We start from the raw sequence: 25,118 nt of genomic DNA on the forward strand, positions 1-25,118 counted from the left end.
AGCTTTTTTTATATACTAAAGGTTTAAATTTTGTGACTGGCCTAACAACTGAAATCAACAATGAAACAGGCATCAGAAGAGCAAATGTTTGCAATTTCATTAATATTTCTTTACATGAAATTATTTGCCCTCCCACTAGTAGTGAAATGGTCCTCTTTTAGATGTTGATTTAGCTTAGTTTAAATATTTAAAGCATAATTTACTCTTACCCAATAAGGCCTTGGTCCCATCCTTTAATAACTTGCCCAGATCCCAAGGTGAAGGTAAGAGGTTGTCCACGTGGGTAACTGCTATCAAACTCTGTACCATCTTCTAATTTACCCTGTAAAGAGTTGACATAATTAACCCTCTGATTATTCAATAATTAACATTGCACTGACTCGTTAAGGTCAAGTACCAAATTTATTGGTGTTGAAGATGCTCTGAGCTTGAAGACACCTCAATTTTGAGAGAAAAATATCTATATGAAATTAAAATGGCAAAACCCAAAAGCTACACCTCTGTTTCAGCTGATGCATGAACATATATTATTTCACTGCATTAAGTACCATGGCTTTGGCTGCTACAGAATTTTGATTGTTAAAGGTTTTTCAGTTCATTTACTAAAAAATACTGTGTTATGCTTTATCAAGTTTATTGATTTTAAAATTAAACAAGAATTTTCTGATGTGGACATACAAGCAAACTGAAAAATTTTGCATCTGTCTTAGTGCATCCAAATGGGAGGGGCTACAGCTGGAGCAGTAGTTTAAAATCTTAATAGTATTGGATGTATGCTTATGCAGTAAATTTTTTAATCCCAAAGAAAAGAAAAACAAACACCACAACAGAAAATATTAGAAATATGAACTGACATTTTATTGCACAATGTTACACTTGATTAACACATGGCATGGATGTCTTAAACAGAACAAAATATAGTAGAGATTAAACCCCACAAAATACAGATATCAAAAAGAGAAAAAGAAATTTAATCTTCCAAAACTGTAAATATTCTGCATATCAACCAGTATAAAAAGGTAAAATGCAAATTTCTGAACAAAAATTATCATGAAAAGTAACATATAATGTTTGAATTATAATTACAATAGTCTTGTTCTAACAAGATTTACCAATGAACCCTTTTAACATACTGCAGTTTCACATTTTTTCACTAATAATGCTCCTGTAAGTTGGAGGTCATTTGAAAACTGAGAAAATACTGGTAATATTGATATACAACACTTCAGTTACTACCTGTGTTATTTCATTCACTGTAACCTGCCCATACTGGAACGAATCTTTGTGACTATGTATCTTTTTTGTTTTTTACGACACTCTTCTTTATTTACTATTTTAACCAAGAATAAAATTTAGATATACACTTCATTCAGATGTCACATACAAGTGCTCTGATTACTGTACATCAAAAATGAATTTCATCAAAGGGTGAGGTCTTAGGAGAGATATTAGGTCAGTGTACACACACCCTAACCTTATGAGCCTCAACACTCTAAAGCACTTGATTAAGCAATGGGATACCTGGACAGTTCCCGGTAGTAACAATACTTGAGCCACCACAATGAGTCCTAATAAAAGGTGTTGGGAAGGGGCTTTTGGGCAACATCCCTCAACTGTACAGGGATGAAGGTACAAATGGCACCAGACTGCCATACAGGGTAGTTCTTCCAGTAGGAAAGAGGGGAGCCAATATCCTTAATATTGTCAGCTCAATGGTGGGACAGAGGCTACTCCATACTATTGGAGGAATTGTGGACTTGGAGATTACCTCCTGTAGCCAAAAGGAAATTGTGCTTGGATGCTCCTTTTTGTGACATTCTGCATTCCCCCCAAAAACATGCTTGCATTGTGGTAAGAGGTTCTTCGTCCTTCTCGTGCACCATTTAGGGCATGAACCAGACTAAATAACATTCCATTTGGTTCTCCATCAACAAATTATCAAAAGGGGAAAATAAAAAAACTCCCAAACCTTGAGTTTGGACCGAAGGAATTTGTATCTTGGTCATAAAATCTAAGATGAAGGAAAACAAGAGATGAGGCCATAAGAATGGTTCCCAAACAACTCTAGCACTAATTGGTACTGATGACAGAATAAAACACTCAAAACACCTGGAGTGGATAACTTCAGATGATACTGAAAACTGCAGGCTGGCAGAGCAGTATCTCATCTGGATTTCCACTTTAGACTTGTTGGAAGAGTACAGAAACTCTTATTATCTCATCAAGAAGATTATATTTGAGCTGTCATTCCTGGTGAGAAATGATAGAATGAGAGCAATCTCCGCAATACCAAAAGCCAAATGCGATACAGCAAGCCAAAAGACTCATTGAATCATAAACCAAGGCCAGTAATGATAGGGGACTGACTCCGTGACCTGACTTTTTGTCCAACATCACTTCATCAAAGTCTGTTGGTCATGTATATTTTTGTCCAATGACTTTTTGTCCAATTGTAAATAAACTCCTAAGAAAAAACTATAACAAGCCTCGCTACAGAAATCTAATTACTGTTCTCTTTCCTAACAAGCCTCATTAAAAGATTGTTATTACCGTTTTCTTTTCTTCCCTTTAAAAAATTGTTATCGCACTGTTAAAATGATATTGTTATGATACAATAAAGTTTGTTCATACTTACCTGGCAGATATATATATAGCTGTATTTTCTGAAGTCCGACAGAATTTTAAAAAACTTCCGACACACGCAGTGGTCTGGGGGCAGGCCATGGTGGTTAGTACCCATTCCCGCCGCTGGGAGGCGGGTATCAGGAACCATTCCCATTTTCTATTCATAATTTTATTTCCACTGTCCCTGAGGGGAGGTGGGTGGGTACTTGATTATATATATCTGCCAGTAAGTATGAACAAACTTTATTGTATCATAACAATATCATTTTGTTCATGAAAACTTACCTGTCAGATATATATATAGCTGAATCCCACCTTTGGAGGTGGGAAGGGACAGAATAGAAGGATTTTAGGAAACAAATGCATGCAGATTGATTTACATCTTGGTTCCACCTGTTAGCATAGCTGGCTTCGTGGTTACTGCCACGTAAGTCTGCTTGTGCTACTAGAGTTGCCAGCGAGGTAGAGACCTATATAGCTGGTGCACTCCAGATGATCTGTCAACAGGGGCGAGACCACGACGTGACTAGACCATATTGACCATACCATGAGGGCTAAGAAGTAAAATAAATATATATATATATATATATATATCACCACCTGACCAACCTAGCCAAAGTTAAGGTGTTTTAACTAAGGCTTAAGAGTTAAGAAGTCGCCGTTGTCGGCGACTCATCAACTAAATTAAGAGCTCTTCCTAACCATTTTCTACAGGATAGGATGAGTGGTACTTCTTGCCCCCAAGATTGTGTCTGCAGACCACGTATGGCCCTAGCGAGCAGCAGATCTCATATGCCATCTTCACATCTCGCAGGGAGTGTGAAGTGAACAGAGTTGCTTCGCTAAAACATGGTACTCAGGATGTTACTGAGTGCCATGCTCTGTTGAAATGCTTCCGAGGCCGCGCCCTCACCTCGTGAGCATTTAGATAAAAAGATTTCAAATCTTTGTGCAAACACAATGAAGGAGCATTTTTGAAAGAACTCCTTAACACTAAAGCCAGGGTGTTCTTCGATATGGGCAAGTCTGGTCTTTTTCGGAACACTGCAGATTGCCCGAATGACTTCGACTTTCTTGAGTTTTATGTAGATAAAACTTGAGAGACCCGACAGGGTTATTAGGACTCTCTCTGGCTCCTGCCCACTAACTTGTGCCATCCTTGCTTCCAAGCTCCTGGCCCAAGGACAAAACGGGTTTCCATTCTTAGGCCACAACGGAAGGCTTAGAGAGCACACCGCCTTGTCTTCTCTAAAGCCAAAACTTGTGACGATGGCTTAAAATTTCACTAACCCTCTTTGTCGTATCTAGGGTGGTTAGAAGAAGGCCTTCCTGATCACATGCAAAAAGTTAACAGGTAGGAGAGGTTCGAATGCTTTACATCAAGAACTTCAGACTACGTCTAAGTTCCATATTGAAAGCTTCGATCTGGACATGCACAGTCAGTCCGTCTGTACTAAAGTCAGGTGACGACCAGTTTGACCAGTCAGACGAATCAAGGACAGCAAGGCTGTACCCTGAAGACCATAAGGCACTATCTTCGCTGAAGGATGAGTGTCTGGACTGCCTGGGCGATTCAATCTAAGCAAACCTTGGGGTGTATCAACGCAACCCAACGTCGTCAGCGAATCAACTCCTGACTCGAGCTTCTGGTGCCAGGAGAAAGGAGCGAGGAGCAAAAAGGCGATTCAGTCCCGAAGGAAGAATGCCTGACAGTCCAACCTGGTCTCATGTTACACGATCATCGGGGGTGTATAAACGCAACTGACTTCGTCAACAAGAAACTCAGGGCTACTATATGTCGCCTGATCTCGCACGAGTGTCTGACTCCGAGAAAACAGGTGAGACAAAAGTAGATGGTGAGCGAGTTTCGAGATTCCACAGAACTCAAAGATCGTGAAGGGCTTTGTTGTTTGACAGACGCAAATCTCTGAGCCCAAAGGCCGTCAACAACATATTTGCATATTCTTTAATAGTTGTGACTGCCACTTATCCCATTCTTTAGACGGAAAAGGAAGACGGTAATCTTATTCCTGTCAACCTCTCGATAGTCTGAACGTAGTCAGACTCAGAGCGGAGAGGTTATAGGTACCTTTCGAGTTAGAGTAGACCGACTCTCTCGGAAAAGTCCTTGGAAAGTGAACTAGGAAGTATTGTGACCTCTGTGAATCCAGGATTCTGAAGGCCAACATGGAGCGATCAGCGTCATTGTCGCTCCCTGTGACGTCATAAATCCTCTTATTACATTTCCTAAGCGATTGAAAAAGGGGAAAAAGAAAAAGAGACTAAACATCCATCCCCGTTCAATATCATAGGATGGCGTTTAATGGTACCGATCCCGGATCGAGAATAAGGGAGCAGAGAAGAAGCCGCCTCTTCGTCCTCAACATATCGAAGAGAAGAATGAAAGGGCGTCCCTAAAGTCTACACAACTCTCAACTTTGTACTTCTAAAGAAAGATTCCACTCGGAAGTGAATAGTTGCTGCCGTCGATCGAGACGATTCGTACGGACTTTTGCAATCCTTTAACGAACCTGTAGAGGATCGTTACATTTTACGCCTGTTGTTATAATAGGCTCTTTCTCGTAAACTCGAACAAGGACCGAGAGAAGATACTTCTTAAGATATGAGAGAGCTGTGGAATATCAGAGTTGATCTGGACCACTGGTTCCCAAAAACTCGTTTCGGGGACTGGAGGGACTACCGAATCGCTTTTACTTCTTTCAGATTAAGATCCAGGACATCTGAAACCCTATCCAGATGTCCGGCACCTTCTTTCTATCACCTCAGGTGATAGACGCACTGAGAGATGTTCAGAATCATTGCTAGATCTTGAATAATATTTGTTTCCCGGTAGGAAAAAAAAACTGTGGTCTGAATTGCAGTCTATTCGGGGAAACAAACTTCTTCAGGAAGGAAATGGTCCCCAGCAAGCTCATCCATTCCCTCCCGAGTATGCTTACTTCCCTAAATAAGGCTGCGCTTTGCCTAAGCAGAGAGCAAATAAAAGTGCAATGTTGCGGTAGACTCGTAGTTCCATACCGTGCGGTAACGAGCACCGAAAGGATTAAGAGATAACTCTGTTGAACATAGTAAGGCAAAACGAATGCAACGTTTATTCATTCACGTAAGAAATCCCCTCAATCTTAGGCTAAAGTCCGTGATTGTAGGACAGAGATAGAGTTAGTCAGTCAATCCCGCAGGAGAGACGTAACCGTCAGCACAGAGATACGGTTAGTCAGTCAATCCCGCAGGAGAGAGAGACGTAACCTACCGCGCATGACAGCGCACGATCTGTTACTGAATACTGGCTCGGTTGGACTGGAGGACAGACAGCGTGACAGCAGCAGCAAGCAGCTTACGAACGTCGTCTCTTAACTTTATGTCTGGGTTGCCAGCTACCCTATTCTACGAAGAAATAGATCCGTTATTTTTTGAGCAGAAAGACTCTCAAGCTGGTATATTTACGCGAAACAGAAAACGCTAAATATATAGATGCGTTTGTGTCGTCAGAACACTACCATACAACGGTAAAAGATAAATCGGAAACTCCTGTTAGGCTGCAGGGAGTAACGATTAAATGTCCTTAAAAAAGACAATAGACCTCTCGGTTGCCATCCGAAGAGGTAACTACAGCAAGCGTATATGACTTGAACCAACCAGAAGTAAAATAACGCAAGGCAAAAAATGAAATTATATCACAATAAAGTTTGTTCCTACTTACCTGGCAGACATATATATAGCTGAATTCGGAAATACAGCTACATACATATCTGACAGGCAAGTTTCATGAACAAACCTTAAGAGAATCGAAGCAGTCGAAGCAGTCAGCTCAAGCTTCTTATGTTATTGGACATAAGCGTTCATTGACGTAGTCTACAAGTCTATTTCTTGTACGAGTCTGCGAATGACGAATGAGAGCTCTTCCGAATCTTGTCAATAAGAGCTTATTCGCTTACGCAATATCAAGTTAATGAGATGTTTGTCATGAGAACTAACCCATTTACGGGACAAAGAGATATTTTGTCAAAGAGGGGATACCCACTTACTTGACAAAACGAAAGTATATTGTCAATGGGGGAAAGTCACTGAATTGACAACACGTAATCCAGGGAGTGGAGCATTTAATTTTTCCGATTCCCGTCTCAAACGAGGAAGGGGCAAGAATCCTGTTAAGAGACTGGGCTTACGGCAAGTAGGACGACGATGTTCAATTCGGCAGCGTAGTCCCGACTAGAAACTAACAAAATCTATCATCTGAAAAACCCTTTCAGATGGGCTAAAAAGCTTGGAAAATTATCCTGGGAGGAGGAAGAAACTCCAACCAGCTTCCTCTCCCGTATCACAACTAATGCCTGCTAAAGCTTAAAATTATTGGCAGTATGGCAAAGGAAGTCCTGTCTTGCGCTTTCCTGAAGAGCGTCCTTTTGATGAGTGCCTTTGCAAGAATCCTACTGAACGTTGCCGAGAGTCCTGACGTGCCGGACATCGAGCCTTACATAACCCGTAACTGCCTTATCGCAAAGTCTTGACTGCGGTAGTGGCAACTTAAATTTATTGGCAGAATGGTAAAGGTTGCGGTAGAGCAAACGAGATCTTCCTTAACTCCATCCACCTATGCGAAAAGCAATATTAATTGACAGAGACCTCTTGAATTCACGAAACCCGATGTCTTGCTGGGTTTCGAAGAAGAAGTTGTCTGTTCACTTTAAGCTTCCTCCGAAGCACTGCCTACTTCACATTCTTTGCAGGTGAGGTAGAAGGTATCACCGAAGGTAGGGGTAAAAATTCTTTAGGCCCAAATCTGAAACAAGAGCTTGAAGAGTTCAACAGAAACGTTCAGCCAGGCGACACACCTGGCGTGCGCTGGTGCACGCTCGGCGTCCACTGGCGCGCGCTCGGCGTCCACTGGAGCACGCTCGGCGTCCACTGGAGCGCGCTCGGCGTCCACTGGCGCGCGTGGAGCGCGCTTGGCGTGCACCCGCGCGCGCCTGGAGTCCATCCGAGCGTCCCAGGCGTCCGCTCTCAAAAGCTTCCTGCTACTATGACTTCTTTTACGTATTTCTCGGTGGAAAGACGGACACGAGTTCAGGCGACGTTCGCCTTCTTACTTCTCACTGAAACGCATAACACGAGAGAGAGAGAGGACGTGAAGCGTCCTCTTCTATAAAGCTTCTATTTAGAGGGCGCGAGTCCTTCCGAAAGCTCCAACCCCTGCACGGAGAGGACGCTTCGGAGGACGAGAAGCAAACTTTCAGGATTCGTGCACGCGCACGCACTTTGGCAGTCTGGGGATTTTCATCAGAAACTGCCGAAGGCACGCCAGATCGGTGGGGGTTCCTTGTAACCCTCCTTAGGCTTTCGACATGCTCCCTCCCCGGGTCCTGGGAGTCAAGCAGAGGTCCCGGCCTAGAGGCGAAACGAGGCCGATCTGACGCACCCTCCACTACACAAGGGGTATCACTGCACTTCTGCACTTCACTTTTACTCTCTAAAGCAAGCACTTTCGATTCTAAGTTACGAATCGAAAGAGTATAAGAGAAAGGGCAATTCCTCTACAGACACTGCTTAGGGCCCGAAGGCAATACTGCAGGGTTAGGAGTAACAATTACAGAAGTAGCACTTCACAGCAATGAAGAAGAGCGAGCACCTCTCGTAGACATATTCATAGCCCGTAGGCCATACTACAGGGTTTAGGCAAATTAAAGTCTACAGGAAGGTTAGCAGGTTCACTACCCTGACTTTTGTTACTGATTAATTGCGTACATCGAATCATACGTCTTCCTTACGGAATTAGACATGTTTACTGATTAATTTGCGTACATACGAATCATACGTCTTCCTTACGGAATAGACAGTCTCACTCCTTACATGACAAATCTCAACAAAGAAGGAAGACCCATACCCCTCGTACATACCAAGTGCGGATCTACCGAAGCTTTCGGTAGCCACACCCTATCTTTGCAGACAACCCCGTCTGAAACTAGCCTAACTAGATTCAGATATTTTAAGCAAAAATGAATCAAATTCAAATCAATTTAAGATAGCGTATGCCTAGCCACAAATCCAAGTAAATAAAATCAAAAGACAATTAGGATACTTAGGGCAATGAAGTTTCCAAAATCCTAAGACGGAGGTACTGAAAACAGGTGTTTTCAGCACCGGCGACAGAAAAATTATGAATAGAAAATGGGAATGGTTCCTGATACCCGCCTCCCAGCGGCGGGAATGGGTACTAACCACCTGGCCGACCACTGCGTGTGTCGGAAGTTTTTAAAATTCTGTCGGACTTCAGAAAATACAGCTATATATATATCTGACAGGTAAGTTTCATGAACAAACTTATGATAAAGTAGTATACACTCATTTTCTCTCTTGAGTGTGGTACTGTATAAAGAAATTGCTAAAATTTAATGTAAACTTTCCGGCTTTGCCCAACCCAAAATGGCAAAATTCATGTCAACCAAGAACAAAAGAAAATTAGTTGATGAAAGTAATTACAACTACAAAGAGCCAAAAATTATTTATTATTTTAGTGGCTACCCTCATCCAGCTGATGTAGATTTGTTAAATGCTAGTAAAGCAGTTGCAGAAATAAAGCATGAAGCAGTAGAAAAGATAATAGCAGGTTTGTGTAGCATAACAGCAACCAATTTTGCAACTAACAGAAAATACTTGCTCTCAACTTCCTAGCATGCCCGTACTTTCAAGGACTATTTAAAGGTGCCGAGACAAAAATTCTGGATTTCCAGCTAATCCAGCTGCTACACATGGTTTTGAAATACCTGACGAATATTGTAAACTTGATAATGGCAAACATTTTCTATGGTATAATTCGGGCATTGAGGATCAACAGCGCTTACTAGTATGTATTTGCATCAGAAAGTGCTCTTCAGAATATAGCATCATATCATCATTGGTCATATGAAGGTACCTTCAAAATTGTGCCAGAAAAGTGCTTCCAACCATTTTGCATTCTTGTACTTTTATATGGGTCTTTGCATTATTGCCGAATAAAACAATGCAGACATAAGAATTATTTTTTAGTAATTGAAAATTATGCAACCTAATACAGATCCGCTTGATATCATGGCAGATTTCAAAGTTGCAGTGCACAAGGCAGTTAATTGATCATTCCCTAATTCATCTGCTGGGGCATGTTTGTTTCATTAAAGCCAATCACTGTTTTGAAAAATGAGAGATTTAACTTAAGGCTGAAAGAAAAATAAAATAGACACTGAAATGTCTTAAAATTTGATGTTTTTCAGCATTAGCCTTACTGCACATTGAAAATGTCAAAGAACTTATGATGAAGAAATACCTGCTGAATTCATTGCTTACTTTGACTTGACTTACATATGCATTGTGAGAGGTGAATGGGGACACGAGAGTACGTATTGTTCATGTACGTACCCCGTAAACACCTACCTGTCCTCCTCCTGGCAGTTAAAGATCGTGGAGGTTGACTCCATGGAAAAAAGGGAAACAGTTGGCCGCAGAGGTTGAGGCTGTATATGTCTAGGACTGTCCTCCGACCTCACATTGCCTAGCACTAGGAAGAGCTTGTGTAAAAAGGCCAGCAATGTAGTTGGCACTTACTCTAATGCTGCCTTCTCCAATGGAGAAAAGACTTCCTGATCAACACCTGTTTCTTCTCTAGGTAGCTCTGTACGACTGAAAGGTTAAAAGATGGTTGAAAAGGCAGTGAATTCCTGAAAGGAATGCAATAACCTCCCAAAGAGTTCTCACACTAGAGTGAAGCGGCCCAACCTGCACCCACCCAAATGAGGGTTCAATGAACCATAATCAGACTACGGAATCTTCATATTAGTGGAGGAAATGCACATCACCCTTTGGCATAATGAAATCTGGATCCTTGCTGCCAAAAGGACACTTCTTCCCTCCTGTGCCTAGAAGGAAGACCAGGGGAATGAGAAAGGATTGCCAAAAGTGCATTATTAGTAAGAAAGAGAGGAAGGGGAGGAGACTTCCCTTGAGAGGCCTGGGAAAGGTGGAGAAAAGTACTATGTATTTTGGTTTTCTGTGCCTCCTTCCCTGTCCCTGCAAATATAAACAAAAGGATGAGCTGTGACATGAGCCAGTACACTTATCACATCCAAAAAAGCCTTGCTAAAGAAACAAAAACCCTTAGATCTTACCACAGGATCCCCAGTCCAAGGAGGAAGCCCATCAAACTCCTTCCAACACAGTTAACAGTGTCCAGCACAATTCACTAAATGGTATTTTGATGGCTTTAGCCAAATTAATACATATTCTTGGCCTCTTGAATCACGAAATGCTGCTTAGCAGACACAACTGCACCACTCATAGCTGAAGAAACATGGACCAGGATGAAAGGACCAACTTTGGGAGGCATGTCCTGTCATCCAGCTGGTTCCTCTTCAAAAACATCAAAGCAGGTGAAAATAGACCAACTGGGACAAAAACGGAGGGAAAGTTCGCCAACATGTGCTGCAATAAGGCAGCACATGCTGAAGGAGCTGCAGTTTCTAGGTTGGACAGGTTGTCATCCTGAGTAGGCTTAGGAGCTTCCTTCAGTAAGTCCATAATTTGAGCTAACCGTATTTTCATAGGAGCCAGAGCAGGGTCGTCAGGTCCACAGACAAAGGAGACGAAACAGGTGATGGGCGCCTGAGAAAAGGTGCTGGGCACTTGGTTGTGGGTGCTGGGCACTCAGGAGATGGCGCCGAGCGCTCGGGATGGGGCGCCGAATGCTTAGAAGTGGATGTCAAATGTTTTTTGAGCAGACACGGGCACTTGGGAGCCAGGTGTGGGCACTCAGTCCATAAGTCGAGAGTTCAGGTGAGAAGGTTTCTGGACCGTCCCGAGGGTTGATGGACAGGAGTAAAAACATAAGGGTCCACAGAGTAACTGCAAGATCTGGGACTGCAAAGAGACTGCTTCTACCTCTTAACAGGCACTGGGCCCTCCAGCAGATCTGGACTTTGGCCAAGGTTTCTAGGACACTTGAGAGGTTGGGAAGAGTCAAGGTAACGTCTGCAGCACTTTCTGCCCACACCATAGTCGTTGGAAAGCTTGAGGACAAATTATGGATATCCCTGGACAAGCCTATCCAATGGCTATCTATCAACACCTGGGATTGTACAAAAGATTCGACTGAGGGGACAACTACCCATGGGCAAACCCATTGGCCTTCATTGGACTTTTGGTATCTATTCTCCCAGGTTTAGGGGAGTGGGACAGTGTCCTCGGTCTAGGAGAACTGACTTGCATTGCACTATCACTTTGCACTTTTTCAGAAAAACTTTTTCCATAATCAGTTTCATGGAAGCTCCCAAATCTGCACCAGTACTTACAACTAAGATCAATTTTCTTATCAAACCTAGACTGGTGATGGCATTATGATTGGCAGCAAGGGAGCCAGGAACAGAAGTAGAAGGATGTTCAGTAGGAGACCCAGTATTAGGAGAAAAATAAGAATAAGAGTCGAAGGAAGAGTAATACATAGGGCTAACCTCTCAACTAAGAGACACCACTTTCCTCTTTCTGTCTCTCTCTAACTTGTTTAAATGAGATTTAAGAACCTTCCACTGTTTACTATCCCACGCTGAACATTCATACAGGTTTTATCCATTCTATAATCTTGACCCCTACATTTTGTATAGATTGTATGAGAATCATAGAAAACCTAGATTAGCCTAGCCTTATAGCTTAAACCGCTGCAACTGCGCATACTGGCACCACTAGAACCCAACATACAGGCAGTCCCCGGCTTACAATGGCTTCGGCTTACGACAATCCGAGGTTACGACGGGTTTTCTGAAATATTCATTAAAAAATCTGGGCTGGGTTAAGATGCTTTTTCCAACTTTACGACGCTTACGCTCACGACGTTCCAAGTTCACAACATTTCTCAAAAACGCATACTATGATAAAAATCCTTTCTATTTTAGCACAGTATATTAATAAAAATAAGTTTCTGGTTAGATTACAACATAAATTTTGAGGTTATGATGTTTTTTTCGACACTTTTTATGTCGCATCATATGCGGAACTAGTTTCCGAGCGAATGGATACATTACTAGCTTACGATGTTGCAAGTTTACAACCGTTTTCAATAATGCATACTATATAAAAATATAGTAATAATAAAAAACAAAGTTTGTGGTTAGATTACAACACAAATTCAAATGTCACGACGTTTTTCTATTTTTAATGACGCCTCATATGCGCAACTAGTTTCTGAGCAAATGGATACGTAAGCTTACGACGTTCCAAGTTTACAACTGTTTTTAAAAACTCATACTACGTATATGAAAAAATCATTTCTTGTTTACAGTAATGATAAAAAAACTAAGTTTCTGGTTAGATTACAACACAAATTAAAAGGTCACGATGTTTTTCTATGCTTTTTAATAATGCCTCATATGCAGAACTAGTTTCTGAGCGGAAGGCCCATATATAATTTACGCTATTAACTGTAAGGTAAAGTGACCGGACAACGACCTAGCCTGGTCGAGGACGCTGTGGAGCATAACAATACGTACCAAACAACGCCACTTCAATCACGTGTTTGCCTTCGTTTTGCTAGGTTGTCTCGCTACGTTGCTGGATTTTTAGCAGTTTTCTTGCCTTTACTATGGCTCCAAAACGGCAGAGTACTTCCTCCGATGATAGTTCATCTAAGAAGAAGAAAAGTCATCACCATGGAGGTAAAGTACGACGTAGCTAAACGTTCTGAGAAGGGAGAGACGAACACCGAGATAGGTCGTGCTTTGGGGCTTAGCAGGACGACGGTGGTAACCATAGTGAAGGACAAGGAATGTATTCTGAAGCACGTTGAGGATGCTGCACCGATGAAGGCAACGGTGATTAATGTGAAGCAACGTAGCCAGAGCATTGTGGAAATGGAGAAATTACTGATGATCTGGCTGGAGGACCAGAACCGGCGACGTGTTCCAGTGAGCCTAAGCGTGGTCCAGGAGAAGGCTAGAGAGCTGCATGAGGCAGTAGTGAAGAAACATGGGGAAGGCGGTGCTATGGAGAATTTTCCACGAGTAGAGGTTGGTTTAACCGTTTTAAGGCTCGTGCAAATTTGCATACTGTGAAGCTGCAAGGTGAAGTTGCTAGTGCTGATAGCAAAGCAGCAGACAGTTTTCCTAGTGGTTTGGCTGAAATAATTAAGGATGGTGGTTACACAGCTGACCAAGTATTTAATGTAGATGAGACTGGCTTATTATGGAAAAGGATGCCCAACCGTACGTACCTTTCCAAGGAGGAGAGGTCAGCACCTGGCCATAAAGCTGGTAAAGAGCGACTGACTTTACTCTTTGGGGCCAATGCTAGTGGCGACTTGAAACTTAAGCCCTTGCTAGTGTATTTGGCAGAGAATCCCAGGGCTTTCAAGGGCATTTTCAAGAGTCAACTCCCTGTCATTTGGAAGTCTAACAAGAAGGCTTGGGTTACCTTGATGGTTTTCGAAGATTGGTTCAATGACCACTTCGTACCAGCAGTGGAACGGTATTTGTCCTCAAAGGGTCTGCCTTTTAAGGTTCTGCTAGTCTTAGACAATGCCCCTGGTCACCCATCAAATCTGAGCAACATGCACCCTAATGTGAAGGTGGTGTACCTTCCACCGAATACAACATCGCTTATACAGCCGATGGACTAGGGAGTAATTGCTAACTTCAAGGCATACTACCTTAGAAGGACAATACGCTCTGCTTTGAGGGCCATCGAAGGTAACAAGGAGTTGACTTTGAAGCAGTTTTGGAAGGGCTACAACATCGCTGATGCAGTCAGGAATATTGCAAGCGCTTGGGACGAGGTGAAGACGGCCACTTTAAATGGGGCCTGGAAGAAACTGTGTCCACAGTTTGTGCACAGTTTTGAAGGATTTGACCAGGCAGAAGATGTAGAGACTTTGACAAGGAAAATCGTAGGGCTAAGCAAGAGGCTGAAACTAGATCTGGAAGCTGAGGATGTTACAGAGCTGCTGGCATCCCATGAAGAGGAGTTGTCACCAGAGGACCTCATTGAGCTGGAGCAGCAGATGATTGAGGAGGAGTTAGAGGTACCAGACCCAAAACCGAGGTCATTAACTGTCAAAGGCTTGTCAGAGGGTTTTACTCACCTGGAGAGAGCTTTGGCTTCTTTTGAGGGAGAAGACCCTAACGTTGCCAGGTTTGACAGAATCCGGAAAGGGATCATGGATTTGGTAACTTTTTATAAGGAAACCCTGAAGGAGTAGCAGACGAAGAAAAGTGTGCAGTCTAGGCTTGACACTTTCTTCCACAAGTCTCCAGTACCACCTCCCACTCCTAGTCCTGGTAAGGAATTCTGAACTCTCAATTTATTTTGTTTACATACTGTAATATAAAATGTACATACGTATACTAATATTAATGTGTTAATTATTTAATATAAATGATAGTGTATTGTAACTTCATTAATTTTCATCATTTGTATTTTATTGCAGAAGTGATGCCAAATCCAGATCCTCCTGTACTACCTGGACCCTCCGTAGCAGCCCGTCCACCTCTAGTAGGTAAGGACTTTAATTTTTCTCATTTTCATGTTGGAAATTGTTTGTACTACATTATTACATACATACTATGTACTATTACATAATGTGTTTGATGTTGCATAACCTAATATTTTTCTTTATGTATCATTCCAGAACCCTTTGATAGTGATGATGACCCAGATGACCCTGAGCCTTTCCATGGTTTTGGTGGCTCACCCTATTCATCAGGTAAGGAAACCTTTACAATTTTTTAGAATGTTTTATAAATTGCTAATAGAAATTTTATAAAAAGTGTATGTACACTAAGTACTACATCCACCTTATTATGTACCCTATCATTCTTTCCAAATCTAGATGTAGCCTCCTCAGAGCCCAAATCAGTTGACACTAGTACAATCACCTCTCCAACTCCATCAGGTAAAAGAATTCTTCATTTTTTAAATTGTACATATGTCAAACAGTAAATAATACTACATATACCTATTGTGTGCAGTAGTTAATACTCTATCATTTTTATTTTTTATCATTCCAGACTCCAAGCCCCCTGCAAATTCCACTCCATAGCCCAGCCATTCTCATCTACACCATACTATGCCCATCCAGTAAGCAAGCCACTAGAATTTGGTAAGGAAACTTTTTTCTTTATGAATTTTTTATACATTTTATTATACATGTATATTTACATAGTGTATATACATTAGGTAAATATATTTAGTAATGTAACTTTACTAATCATATATACATTATCATTCCAGACTGACATGCACCTTGTACATAAACCAGACCTCTACTGCACTACATAACTAACTTCTTCATGTTACATAGCCTACACCTTTTCATTCCACTAAAGGTAAGGAATTTTCAACTGTTTTTAATGTGTATAAATTGTTAATTATGTAACAGTACATTTTGTACTTAAGTGGTTACATACTGTCCTTTAATATTCTATATCATTCCAGGCTGCCCATCACCTTTTCAAGCTCCCTCATCTTAGCCTGTCATCTGTAAAAAGCACACTGAAATTAGGTATGGAATTCATCTTTTTTTTAGTTTTTACTGTACCTAGTACTAAACATGGCTTTCTGAAATACCTGAAATAATATAGAACTTCTATTACTGTACATACACATACGTACTACCCTATAATTATCCTTATCATTGCAGGCTCCCTACACATGCATACTATCTCCATCTCCATCTCCCACAACCTAGCTAACAGCTTTGAGACTCACTAAAAGTTGGTAAGTATGTAAGGAATTCCTAACTAAGTTTTATACATGTTATATCTTATAAGCCACTGTATGTTATAAGTACTACTGTAATAGTATACTTTATTGCATAGAGGACTACAATACTATTAATATATTTTTTTTTTACATTCCAGAATCCCAGAACCCCTGAATGATGTAGGGCCATGTGGCCACAAAAAACTTTGTCCAGGGTTACATAGAGCGACAACTTTAAACTAAAGTAAGGAATTATACATACATTCAGTCTTTTACTCTTCATATACTCTACTTTACATATTGCATTCAGGACTTTGTGTAGTATTTTGTACTAATTGTGTACTTTTACCTTCCAGAACCACCATTTTTTGGATGAAAACAACTCCAGATTGTACATAAAACGTCAGGAAACTACATGTAGTGTACCCAAAGGATTACAAGTAAGGTTTTTATAACTTTTTTTATTAGTTTAATACATTTTTCCGACATCGTTCCGGCTTACGACGATTTGGCTTACGACGCGTCTCAAGAACGGAACCCCCATCATAACCCAGGGACTGCCTGTAATTCTAAATAATCTGTTGAAAATTAATACAAATTATATGCCTATAGCCCAGCACAACCAGAACACAGCTTGTACTAAACCAAATATGAAATAATTGGAAAATTCCAACAGAGATGCTGAAAATGGTGGCGTAGTTTACATCATCAACGGCAGAAACAAATTGAAATATGGCTGCCAAGGTGTTCCCGATTCCCAGGGTAGTGGGAGGGGCGGGGGGCTACAAAATAAACAAAAGAAGTGCTTTCGCAAGATTGAAACAGTTGCCTCATGAGGTATATACTTTAGCTATGTACATAATTACATACTTGGTAAGCTACTTAAATGAAATAATAATTTACAATACACAGTAATGAGCACACAATCAGTCTAAAAATTAGTAATATTCCAAATTCTGAAAAAAAAAAATAAATAAAAAAAAAACATTTACAGGCAGTCTGCAGTTATCAGCGGGGGTTCCATTCCCAGGGGCACACTGTGCCGATAAGCGAAAACAGCCATTAAACGAAACCTGGCAATTTATGTGTTATCAATGCCATAAGGAACCTTAATTATGGCACTGATAACCGGAACTCAGCCTGTTATGGTGCCATAATTCGCCGATTTTATGGCGCTAGACAAGCCCCATAAAACCGGATCGCCATTAACCAAGACCGCTGATAACCGGGGACTGCCTGTACTACCTGAAAAATGCTCTCTTACCGCATAATGCATGTGTAGCAAGTCACCCCGACGACTTTTTAAGGTGCAGTTATCGACACGCTTTTTCACACCAATTTGCAACTTCTTAACTTTTTCTTTCTTCTTTTCTTCTTCACCAGAGTAAACAACAGAACAGGCTGCTAAAAGCACAACAACACCCAGATCCACACGCATTGTTCCAGATGAAGATTCCTTGTAACTGTTCAGTGCAAGAAAAATACAAAGCATAAAATGAAAGGAACACATTTGCACAAATTATTACATATACAGTTGGCTACAATTATGAAAAGTACACTTTACTAGTGTCTGGAGATGCAACAATCAGTCCCTATTAGAGAAAGACAAATTCACCTAGGCTGAAAATTTAAAACAAGATCTCTGTTCTTGGAACATGCACTTACAATATTTAATACCTCTATGGTCCATAAATAGCCTACTAGTCCCTTACTTACACTATGCTGACCAGAACTCGTAGTGCTAAATAAGTATAATCTCTCATTAATAGACAAAAGAAGTATTACAGTCTTATCCTTCACATGAGAAAGTCCACTTAACCACTACATTCCAAAGTCACTGTTGCTGAACTAAAAGTGCTGCGGGGACAATAAAAGTCTGAAACCCCAGCAAAAAAGTGTTCCCTGAAAATAAGTGTGTATTTTCAGAACATAGAAATTACTGACATTTTCTTTATCCATATATATGTAATGTGCAAACTTGTTTTACTAAAACAGAAAGTTTGCCAAGTACTTGGGTAGGAAGCAAAATCCAGTTACAGTAGTATTCAGAATTCGAGACTGACTAAGGTTAATAAACAGGATAAGAACTGCCAACTTTACAGAATTGAGATAGCACCTAGATCCTTGGTATCCACATGCTGCTTCCAAAATATAGCATAAAGCATATAGTACACTACAGTAGCACTATTTTCCAACACAGCATAAACCAGCATTACCTACATGAAATAACTGTCACCTATAAACTGAAAATGAAAAAAATAGTGGTGAAATAGCTCACTAAAACCTGTATCCTCACTTAATCAAACCAGGTGTCTTAGATTATAGTGACGAGTATGCAGGGATATATACGTATACCTACCTACTTGTTTGCAGATCTGCCAAAAGAAGAAATTGAAAATAGGAAATTAAACAGACAAACACAAGGAAGCAGTGAGTTTGGAATCCTAAGCTGTAGGATTACCCTGACTTCACCAGAACTTACCTTACTAATCCAACTTGGGGCTCTGTGGCCTGACCTGGCTATGCTGATGAATAGATTCTAATGGTAAATTCTTGATAGCTAAGCAACCAAAATATTTGGGTAAATGACCAAGCAGCGACATAGTAGCGGCCACCGAACTTGGAATGCGGCCACCTTCCTGAAAAAGTACTTGAATTCGCTGCCATAAGCATCGGTCTAGAGTTGTGTCCTTTCCAGGCAGCACATCGAGACCTCTACGCTCCTCTCGAAGTAAGTGCTTTCTCCTTAATTACGAAATGGTAGATCTAAGCCTGTATACCACGGCGAACTAGCTAGACTGTGGCAGTTGACATTTTTCTATAGAATTTTGCCTCCTGAACAAGAATTTAAAGTAATATTTTTTTGGCCAGCTGTAATTAACCTGTAATTTACCTTTGAACTCTATCCTGTGAAGAAAGCGTCCCAGCGTCTATGGGTACGAGTGGCATGCGGATTTAGCACAGGAAATGGAAAGTTTTTTTAAACAAGTGACTCCGTAAACATCGAAATGGCGTCAATCTTCTACACGTAAGGACTTTTAAGTGAAAATTTTGAAAGCGTCATGGGGGTGTCATGGAGGTAAGTTTGCAATGTGCATGGCTAGACTGTCATTACCTTCTGTTTAATCTTAAATTATGACATTAGCTATTTTGTACTTTGGGACAACTCTTAATTTAAGAGGAAAATAGAGGTCTCGAGGTGTTGCTTCCGCGACCGATGACTCGTTACTGGTGTCCATCTCCAGTGTCAGGACGTGTTAAATACATTTTCTGGAAGGTGGGTCAACAAGCGATGCATTACCCTAGCTTGGTACAGACTAACTTGTCAGCCTATAGAAGTTTTTGCTACAAGGTTAGATTACCAAAACCTACCCCTGTCTCCCTAGTCTGCACACTGACCCCTAAACATATTCTAACACTAGGTTTTGTTTAGGTAGATAGATCTAGGGTACCTATCTGCGGCGGCCCAGACTATGGCGGTTGCGGTTTTTCTATGGAGTTTTACCTCCTGAACAAGAATCTAAAGTAATATTTATTCGGACGACTGTAATTAACCCCCAGGGGCCAGTACTAAACACGGCGAAATACATTGGACGCCCCAATCCCTAGTGGATGTCGTATCCGCGGTTACGTTTCTTGCAGGGTACTAATTCTAAAGAATAGGGTAAACAATCACGGACGATCCACCATCATCACGCTGGCCGGGTCTTATTCACTCGATATTTAATTGGTGAAACAAGAATAGTACAATTACAACTCTAAGCATACCATTCTAAAGATTGAAGTTTTGTCAACATAATGTGATATATGAAAGCCCCATACTAACTAAAATAAGCATGTGACACTCTTCGTAAAATATGTTTTCAAGGCAGTTTTGAAATCCAATATGGCGGCGATCGTGTGGCTGGACGAGTCTGGTCAGTGACGGACACTATCTTTCCCAGCCTTCCCAGCACTCATTTGAACAATGTTAGCATATATATGTAACGTTTATTGATCTTACTCAAGATTGCAGTTGTAATCAGCACAATAAAACATTTTGTTGCCTATATTAGTGAGAGTATGAAACTTGTTATTCCCGGGGTCATGGTTTGAACTGAATTCATTTTTACCTTGTAATCAGTGGTTTTTATCCTTACTGCCATCACAACTGAAACTCCACAGTGCTTATTTGATTTTTTTATACACATTTTGGTCTCAATTCAATCTTCAATTCACATTTCCAAAACATTATGCAATCACAAATTCAATTCATCAACATCATCATTCAAAATCATCAAAAAAAATTCAACCTTCAATCATTCAACACCTGGTCCACAGTGCTTTTTTTGTATTTTTATTATACCATTTTGGGTCTCAATTTCACTCCCATTGCACTTTAAACAGTGCTGTTCCTGGTTCCTAAGCGCGCGCGCCACAAACACAGTTACAAACAGCAGACGACGACACTGCAAAGTTTTATTCCCTAAATCGTTTACTTTACACGTTATTTAGTTCAACTTTACTTTATTTAAAAATGTTAATTTAATTCATGTCTATTATCCCTTTTTTGCAACCAAATTACCCCGAAAAATTACAGATAATTCTAAATTAGATACAATCCAATGTTTTTAACCTTGTCGTACATCTGGCTGCCGAAAACCATAGAGGAACAGACTACGGATAAGTGGATTGTTTTTTTTTTTTTGCTAGCACTTTTCATTGATTTAAGTCTATATTAGTATTTTGATTTTTTTAAATAACTGTAAGCCAGAAATAAATGTTACCTTTAATGTTTGCATGCTAAGAATGGCAAAATCATCGTTGCCACATTAGTGGAGCTTAACACATAAGCCGATGCATTATTATAAACTGTTTCCATGAATTCTAGTTGTCATAGTAATGCAATAATGATAAAATTGCTTTAATATATATGTACGTATATATACTTTCAATACATAGGCTGATTTCACCAATTTCCACGTTTTGTGTAAGTCTTATACCCAGTTTGGAGGGTGAAAACATACCAATTGGCAACAGAGAGAGAGAGAGAGAAGAGAGAGAGAGAGAGAGGAAGGCGAAGGAAGGAAGGAAGGACAGGGGTGGCAGTGTAGGGGGGGGGGGAGAGGGTAGGAGAAGCTTTTTACGCATGTTCGTATCCATTTCTGGATAATGGAGTTTATGTCTCTTGGTACAAGGACAAGTGTCGTTATTCTTTACGATTAGTGATTCACGATACCCTTATAAATTACGGCACTGGGTGTAATGCACTATAGCAAAATCTCGTTCTGATGCGAGTGTTCGTTACAGAAATATTGCCAAAAACCGTGCTTGCACTGTCTCTGAAACCATAGTAGGTATGATGCCTTAGTTGTCAAATCAAGTTTTTTGTAATCAAGTATTTTTTACAAGCTAGCTATTGTATAAATTTGTATTTTTCTCATTCAAACATATGCCCCTCAATGCTAACTTTCCTCTTTTTTTAAACGACTTTCTGGTCATTTGCAATTCGGGTTCCCCGGCCCCATTAATTTGCTTATGGTGTGAAAACAGACAGGCCCAGGGACCGAAAGTGAGTGCGTCACACTACGGCGGTAATCCGGCAGTAAAACATCTTCATATATCCAAAAAGTAAATAATAGAGATATATATGCGCATTACGATTATATAACAATTACCTGCATAGCTGATAATCTGGATGAATAACTGGTATATAAACTGTTCTGCAAGAAAGTTGAGTATAGCAATTATTTACAATAGGTACGAAAGTCAAGATGTCGTGACGTCATAATACAGGACTTGAAAGAACGTTCTAATTCCGAAATATACTAATTACTTAAATTTGAGTCAGAATCGAGTTACTTTTTCAATAATGAATATTTTCAAATTAATCATCATAAATATGTAAAATAATGATGTTTTACTATTTATTTACAAAATTATCTAAGTCCACGCTTCGTCGTCGTCTTCTACCAAAACAGTTGTTTACTTAGAAACGTCCTGGTAAGGGACCGTGTTCCGATTGATGTGATGAAAGTGCCCCAGCGTCTGTGGGTACAAGAGGTGTGCGGATTTATCACAGGAAATGGGAAGTTTGTTGACACAAGCGACTCCGTAAACATTGAGATGGCGTCAATCTTCTATAAAAATGAAGTGTAGCCTAAGTAAAAATTTCAAAAGCGTTTTGGCGAGATTTCCACTGCCGTGGACACCCTTTTCACTAACCTCTGTTTAGGCTAAATCTTAAAATTTTGCCTTAATTTTTAACTTTGGAGAAAATACTTACCTAGTACTTCGAAAGGAGAGTAGAGGCCTAGCTCCGTTTCTCACCAACAAGAATTCGCGACTGATGCCCATGTCCTGTGTCAGGACGCCTTATAATGTAGCCTAGTACTTTTTTGGAGGGTGGCATGCATTGGTAGACGTTAGCCTGCTGCATGCCATGCGGTGTTTTACCCTAAATACCTAGCTACCTATTATACTTTAAATTCTTGTTCAGTAAGTAAAATAACATAGGAAAACGTCAATTGCCATAGTCTAGGCCACCGCGGATTGCTTCTGTATAAATACCTTTGTTTATTTTTAGTTGCTTATTTAAGTTCGCTGTGCTGTATACAAAGCCAGCCGGATAATGAGATTACCCAACGGAACTCTCCTTAGCCTAGGCCTCCTACGCTAAGCAATTGTCAGCCTACCTACATACCTACCGAGTTCTTTGTTTGCTTTCCGCAATGGCAAGATTCTCTTAATAAACACAACCTACGGGAAACTCTCCAACTAATTTGAAACACACCTTTATATTGAATACTGATACGATAATATTATGTATAACAACTTTATCTTTCGACACGTACCACCAGACTAAGCGTATGATATGACTGTAACGTAAACAAATCTATTCGGCACTGGCTGATTGGCAGTTTGGTTGTGTCCGTTCGGATTTCATATAATATTAGTTGATTTTCAAGTAATCAAATCGTAGGTAAGCAGCGTATGCGTATTTATATTAATTAAATCATTTTAAATGTTTTTTAAATAACCCTATAGTGATCTGCTCTCAAACTGGCTCTCTCATACAATTTAGTAATCGTAAATGTAAGACTAAAAGAACACATGCGGACAATGTCAACATTGGCTATGATCATAGATCTTTATAAGTTAGAGACGTGTCAGCGGATCTGGGAACCATATTTCCCAGTGTTAGAGTTTAATGCTTAATATTTGATGTAATTTCTCCACGGATTTTGATAAATTTTATCTGTTATAATTTACAGCTTCTCATTTCAGTTTGTAACTACACTTCCCTACCAGCAGTTTCCATTTTCTGTTTTTTTTCACACATTAACATTCTCTTGTTGCCTTTTTCATCTTATTCCATATGATGAAAACACATTATAAATTCAGCAATAAAAATATGGAATAATCTTACTCTTGCCTCTAACCAGTGTGTATTAAAAGTAGGGTCCCGTTATGACACTACTAATGGCTCTATAGATTTAACGCAGACTTGACCTCGGAGTTTTTCAAACAGATGTTTCCTTCTCTCGACATAAGATAACATCTCTGTCTCACCTTCCACGGACAAACATTTTCATTGGTGCTGCATGTATGCCTTTTCAATCCTTCGCCTTCTGCCATTTCAGTTCACGGTCTACAAAGTACTCGAACCTGTAAAGACGAATGACGTTTATGTCGTTTATGTTTATGGACCTGAGGTGATTTCTCTGGATATTTCAACATTAATATTATCTCTTACTAACATACATGTTACTTATCCTTCAACCTGAAAGAACGCTTTGTACTTCATGTTCCTTAGTTTTACGACATATAAGCATAAATTACTTAGAATATAGTAAGTCTAATGTGAATCAGTCAGCAGTATGTTTATATTGACTCTGATGTGAATCACTTTGTGAAAGAAGGATGTCTAAAAACGCCAGGCCAGGAGATTAAGATGAATAATTATTGAAGTAGCAGTTTCCATTTTCTGTTTTTTTTTCCACACATTAACATTCTCTTGTTGCCTTTTTCATCTTATTCCATATGATGAAAACACATTATAAATTCAGCAATAAAAATATGGAATAATCTTACTCTTGCCTCTAACCAGTGTGTATTAAAAGTAGGGTCCCGTTATGACACTACTAATGGCTCTATAGATTTAACGCAGGCTTGACCTCGGAGTTTTTCAAACAGATGTTTCCTTCTCTCGACCAGAAGATAACATCTCTGTCTCACCTTCCACAGGACAAACATTTTCATTGGTGCTGCATGTATGCCTTTTCAATCCTTCGCCTTCTGCCATTTCAGTTCACGGGCTACAAAGTACTCGAACCTGTAAAGACGAATGACGTTTATGTCGTTTATGTTATGGACCTGAGGTGATTTCTCTGGATATTTCAACATTAATATTATCTCTTACTAACATACATGTTACTTATCCTTCAACCTGAAAGAACGCTTTGTACTTCATGTTCCTTAGTTTTACGACATATAAGCATAAATTACTTAGAATATAGTAAGTCTAATGTGAATCAGTCAGCAGTATGTTTATATTGACTCTGATGTGAATCACTTCTTGAAAGAAGGATGTCTAAAAACGCCAGGCCAGGAGATTAAGATGAATAATTATTGAAGTAGAGCTGACCCTGGTTATTGAGGCTGAGGCTTCATAAATACTCAAGCCATGGGAAATAAGACATTAGAACTTCGGTACTGGCTGAAACTTAGTTTAGTGTACTACGTATACGATTAATTTCACCTAGCGGTGACATGAACAAATG

General features: G+C 40.1%; 1 protein-coding gene across 1 annotated transcript; it reads right to left on the reverse strand.

Annotated features, from left to right (window-relative positions):
- Positions 1-205: 205 nt before the first annotated feature.
- Positions 206-23,272, reverse strand: LOC135198865 (peptidyl-prolyl cis-trans isomerase FKBP2-like). Its single transcript, XM_064226837.1, has 3 exons — positions 23,129-23,272; positions 17,621-17,819; positions 206-322 (listed from the first exon to the last, which is right to left on the reverse strand). The coding sequence occupies exons 2-3, from the start codon at positions 17,792-17,794 to the stop codon at positions 206-208; spliced, it is 291 nt and encodes a 96-aa protein (XP_064082907.1). The 5' UTR covers positions 17,795-17,819; positions 23,129-23,272.
- Positions 23,273-25,118: the final 1,846 nt, after the last annotated feature.

Source organism: Macrobrachium nipponense, chromosome 22 (genome assembly GCF_015104395.2).
Source record: "Macrobrachium nipponense isolate FS-2020 chromosome 22, ASM1510439v2, whole genome shotgun sequence".
In the NCBI taxonomy this organism is placed as follows: Eukaryota; Metazoa; Arthropoda; class Malacostraca; order Decapoda; family Palaemonidae; genus Macrobrachium; species Macrobrachium nipponense.